Genomic DNA, 3,789 nt, shown 5'->3' on the forward strand with positions numbered 1-3,789 from the left:
GGAGAATGGTGAGAGCTATAAAATGAGAGATTTCTTGATTAGCATTTGAAGCTGGTTACAAATCTATCTAAAATCAGCCCTCCTTCAGATTGTTTTTTATAGACTCAAAACCATCAGGCTAACCCCACACAACAAATTCAAATAAGCAATTAAAAAGACAGAAGGGTGCTTCCCTGGTGGCGCAATGGTTGAGAGTCTGCCTGCTGATGCAGGACACATGGGTTCGTGCCCCGGTCCGGGAAGATCCCACATGCCGCGGAGCGGCTGGGCCCCTGAGGCCTGGGCGTCCGGAGCCTGTGCTCTGCAATGGGAGAGGCCACAACAGTGAGAGGCCCATACGACCAAAAGAGAAAAAAAAGACAGAAGGTATTCAAATTAAGTAGTACCATTATAATAAAGATTAACTTCCTGATTCCTTGTTGAGAATTCCTGCAAGCAAGAGATTAAAGCACTTCACACCTCCTAAAACGTCCTCATTATTTACACATTCTCCTAAACTTCCACAAAGGTGCTCAGAATTTACTTAACTCTCTCAGGTGATGGTCAATTTCCATACTTTCAAATATTCTTGCTGTAAATACCCTGAGGCATTTTTGCTGTAATACCAGACTTTATAGAAATAGTCTTTGTATTAAAGGCCACAAACACTCAAAGAAAATTAAACAAAGAATCATTTCTGCATATTGGCCTAAGAGAGACTGAATTTCTGAGTACTTGGGTAAAACCTGATTTATGATCTTACATGAAAACTGATAACAAGATGGTTTTACATTTGTGGTCTGGAAGTTGGCTCATTTAGCATTACATCAATGTTCTGTATTCTCAGATCATGGCCCTTTGCCCAAAGGTTTCATTATAGAAAATTTATAGACATATTTGAAAAAGCACAAATTACAAAGAAAGTCATTGGATAATCTATGTCTTAAAAGTCATTTACTTAAGAAATTAATATACAATCCAGAGTCTAGCAGCTTAGTTTTATTTTCTGATTCTGCAACCTGTGGCAGATGGTTTTCTGGGCATGTGCGACCCTGGCATTTTGCCTCTGTTTACATGGACTGACAGGAGTTTAAGGCTGAAAGGAGTAGTTTTTTTTATCTGCAGTAACAGGTCATGCTGGGCCTGTTCCTCACCTGTGTGTATATTCGGTTAATTCCACAGTCTTTCCATTTACATCCACACAATGGCAAGGACCTGTCTGAGCATGAAGATATGGCAAGTCATCTCAGGAGTAGTACATAACCTCCGTTCCATAAACAGTTCTGTAAACAGCTAACAAACCAGTGGAAATTTTGATTCCATCCTTAGATTTTCTTTTTCAACCCTTCCTTCCCTATATACTTGGAAATACTCTTGAAATAAAGTCAGTTTTGTTTGGCAAATTCAATAGCATTCCTTTGAGACAAATGGATCACAAAATCAGAACTAAAAATCATCATACAGTCAAGCTTAAGAAAAAAAAAAAAAAAACCAGGGACTTCCCTGGTGGCACAGTGGTTAAGAATCCACCTGCCAATGCAGGGGACACGGGTCTGATCCCTGGTCCAGGAAGATCCCACATGCCATGGAACAAATAAACTCATGTGCCACAACTACTAAGCCTGTGCTCTAGAGCCCGCAAGCCACAACTACTGAGCCCGTGCACCACAACTACTGAAGCCTGCACACCTAGAGCCCTGCTCTACAGCGAGAAGCCACCGCAATGATAAGCCCACGCACTGCAACAAAGACTAGCCCCCACTTGCTGCAACTAGAGAAAGGCCGCGCACGCAGCAACAAAGACCAAATGCAGCCCTAAATAAATAAATTTATTTTTAAAAAGAAAGAAAAAAAAGAACTATTTGACCTGGTACAAAGGTATAAGTGACAAAAAGTTTAAATGGTGGTACTACTTAGTCTTAGGAAATGAGCTTCACATCCTTAAAACTTTTCAAGTATTGGGGCTTCCCTGGTGGCGTGGTGGTTAAGAATCTGCCTGCCAATTCAGGGGACACGGGTTCGAGTCCTGGTCGGGGAAGATCCCACATGCCGCAGAGCAGCTAAGCCTGTGTGCCACAACTAGTGAGCCTGCGCACCACAACTAGTGAGCCTGCACTTTAGAACCCGCGAGCCACAACTACTGAGCCTGCGTACCACAACTACTGAAGCCTGCGCACCTAGAGCCGGTGCCCCGCAACAAAAGAAGCCACCGCAATGAGAGCCCCGCGCACCACAACAAAGAGTACCCCCCACTCACCACAACTAGGGAAAGCCCTTGTGAAGCAACGAACACCCAGCACAGCCAAAAATAAATAAATAAATTTATTAATTTTTAAAAAGAAAAAACTTTTCAAGTATTTTTGAAATACAACATGTCGTTCCTTCAATAATTAGTTATTTAGCTTCCTTCAATCACCATATATTTAACCAGGTTTGCTAGATGCTCAAGAAACAAAGATGAATAGGACACTTCACCTGTATTAGATAAGTTCCACAGAAATAATGCCTACACATCCTGAAAGCTAAAATCCTCTACTGTCTCAAGAAGTCAAAGACCTATCACTTGCACTCCAGAGCTGCAAAAGGTTCACTCAAGGTTAGGGCACCAAGGTCACACTGCTGAGGCACTAAAGTTAAAAGCTGGCCAAGAGCACCTGTAAACCGTAGTCTTTGAAAAGGCTTGCCAACTGTCACCCACACCTCCTCAACCTGCCCCTCACCCCGTTCCCGTCCTCTTTATAAATAAACAAAGGGTTTTTAAAGGGAACTGTCCAAGGTTACCACCTGACAAGGAAGAAAGCTTTGATGTGGGATACCAATAAAATAAAACTGCATACTCTCCATATTTACAGAGTATTGTTATACAACACCTAACTGTTGACAAAGTGTCAACCAAGGGACTTAAAACATAAAATAAAACCTCTTTCTCAATAGGGTTAAAACGTCAAGAAGAAACTGGCCGAAAGAGGGAGATCTCTAACTTCCCAAATCAGCAACCCCCAGGAAAGGTGCTGGAACCAGCGGAAGTTACATATCCAGGGCAGTAGTGTTTAAATGCGCCAGCACCACCCCCCCCGGCCCGTGGTAAAAGTTTGAACCGCCATCTGACTATCCCACGGTGGTCGGAAACTTCCCTAAACTACAAGAGGCAAGCAGACACCCTAAAATCTCCGCTCTCAGCCAATCCCAGGTGCCCTCAGGCCAGGCTGTGGCTTCCTCCCCGGGCCTTGCTTCCCCCATCACACTCTCTTCTCCTGGACACTCACTAGCCTGCCTGGGCGTCCAACGCCGGCCGGGGGTCCCGGGACCTCGCGGCCGCCGGGCTCGGTTCGGCTGGCCTCGGCCTCAGGCCTGCCTCCTGGAGGCCGGCGCGCCTCCCATCCTGAGACGGACCGCGACCCCCGCCCCCCGGCCCGCCCTCGGGCCCGGCCCTCGCACTCCCAGCCGGCCGGCCCTCACCTCCTCGGCGTGCTTGCGCAGCGCCTTCTCTCGCTCGTACTGGGTGATGAGCTGCTCGTTGTCGTCCCGCAGCAGCTCCAGCTCCACCTGGTGCTCCTGGTCCTGCGCGAACACCGAGTCCAGGTTCTCCAGCACGGCCACCACCAGTGGCATCAGCTCCTTGACCACCTCCTCGTCGTAGCGCCCGATGAGTCGCTCGAACTCGCGGTAGATGGAGCCGGCCAGGCCGGACACCCGCTCCGACATCACGGCCCCGGAGCCGCCGGGCTCCTCCTGGTACACCACACCGTCCTCCAGCTCCATGGTGGCGGGCGGCCGGCCCGGGGCGTCGCCGGCTGAGGGGACGACAAG

At 47.6% G+C, this 3,789-nt stretch overlaps 1 protein-coding gene across 1 annotated transcript in view; it reads right to left on the bottom strand.

The window, feature by feature from the left end:
• Positions 1 to 708: 708 nt before the first annotated feature.
• Positions 709 to 3,789, bottom strand: part of LOC112404011 (C-Jun-amino-terminal kinase-interacting protein 4-like) — a 3,278-nt gene continuing 197 nt past the window's right edge. The window contains exons 2-3 of the mRNA XM_024751813.1: positions 3,439 to 3,789; positions 709 to 1,198 (exon numbers count right to left, since the gene is read on the bottom strand). The exon at positions 3,439 to 3,789 is cut by the window's right edge and continues 2 nt beyond it. Coding sequence (XP_024607581.1) covers positions 1,130 to 1,198; positions 3,439 to 3,741 — 372 coding nt within the window. The 5' untranslated portion in view covers positions 3,742 to 3,789 and the 3' untranslated portion in view covers positions 709 to 1,129. The remainder of the gene's footprint in view (positions 1,199 to 3,438) is intronic.

The sequence above is a fragment of the Neophocaena asiaeorientalis genome, unplaced genomic scaffold (assembly GCF_003031525.2).
Source record: "Neophocaena asiaeorientalis asiaeorientalis breed wild unplaced genomic scaffold, Neophocaena_asiaeorientalis_V1.1 scaffold257, whole genome shotgun sequence".
Classification (NCBI taxonomy): Eukaryota; Metazoa; Chordata; class Mammalia; order Artiodactyla; family Phocoenidae; genus Neophocaena; species Neophocaena asiaeorientalis.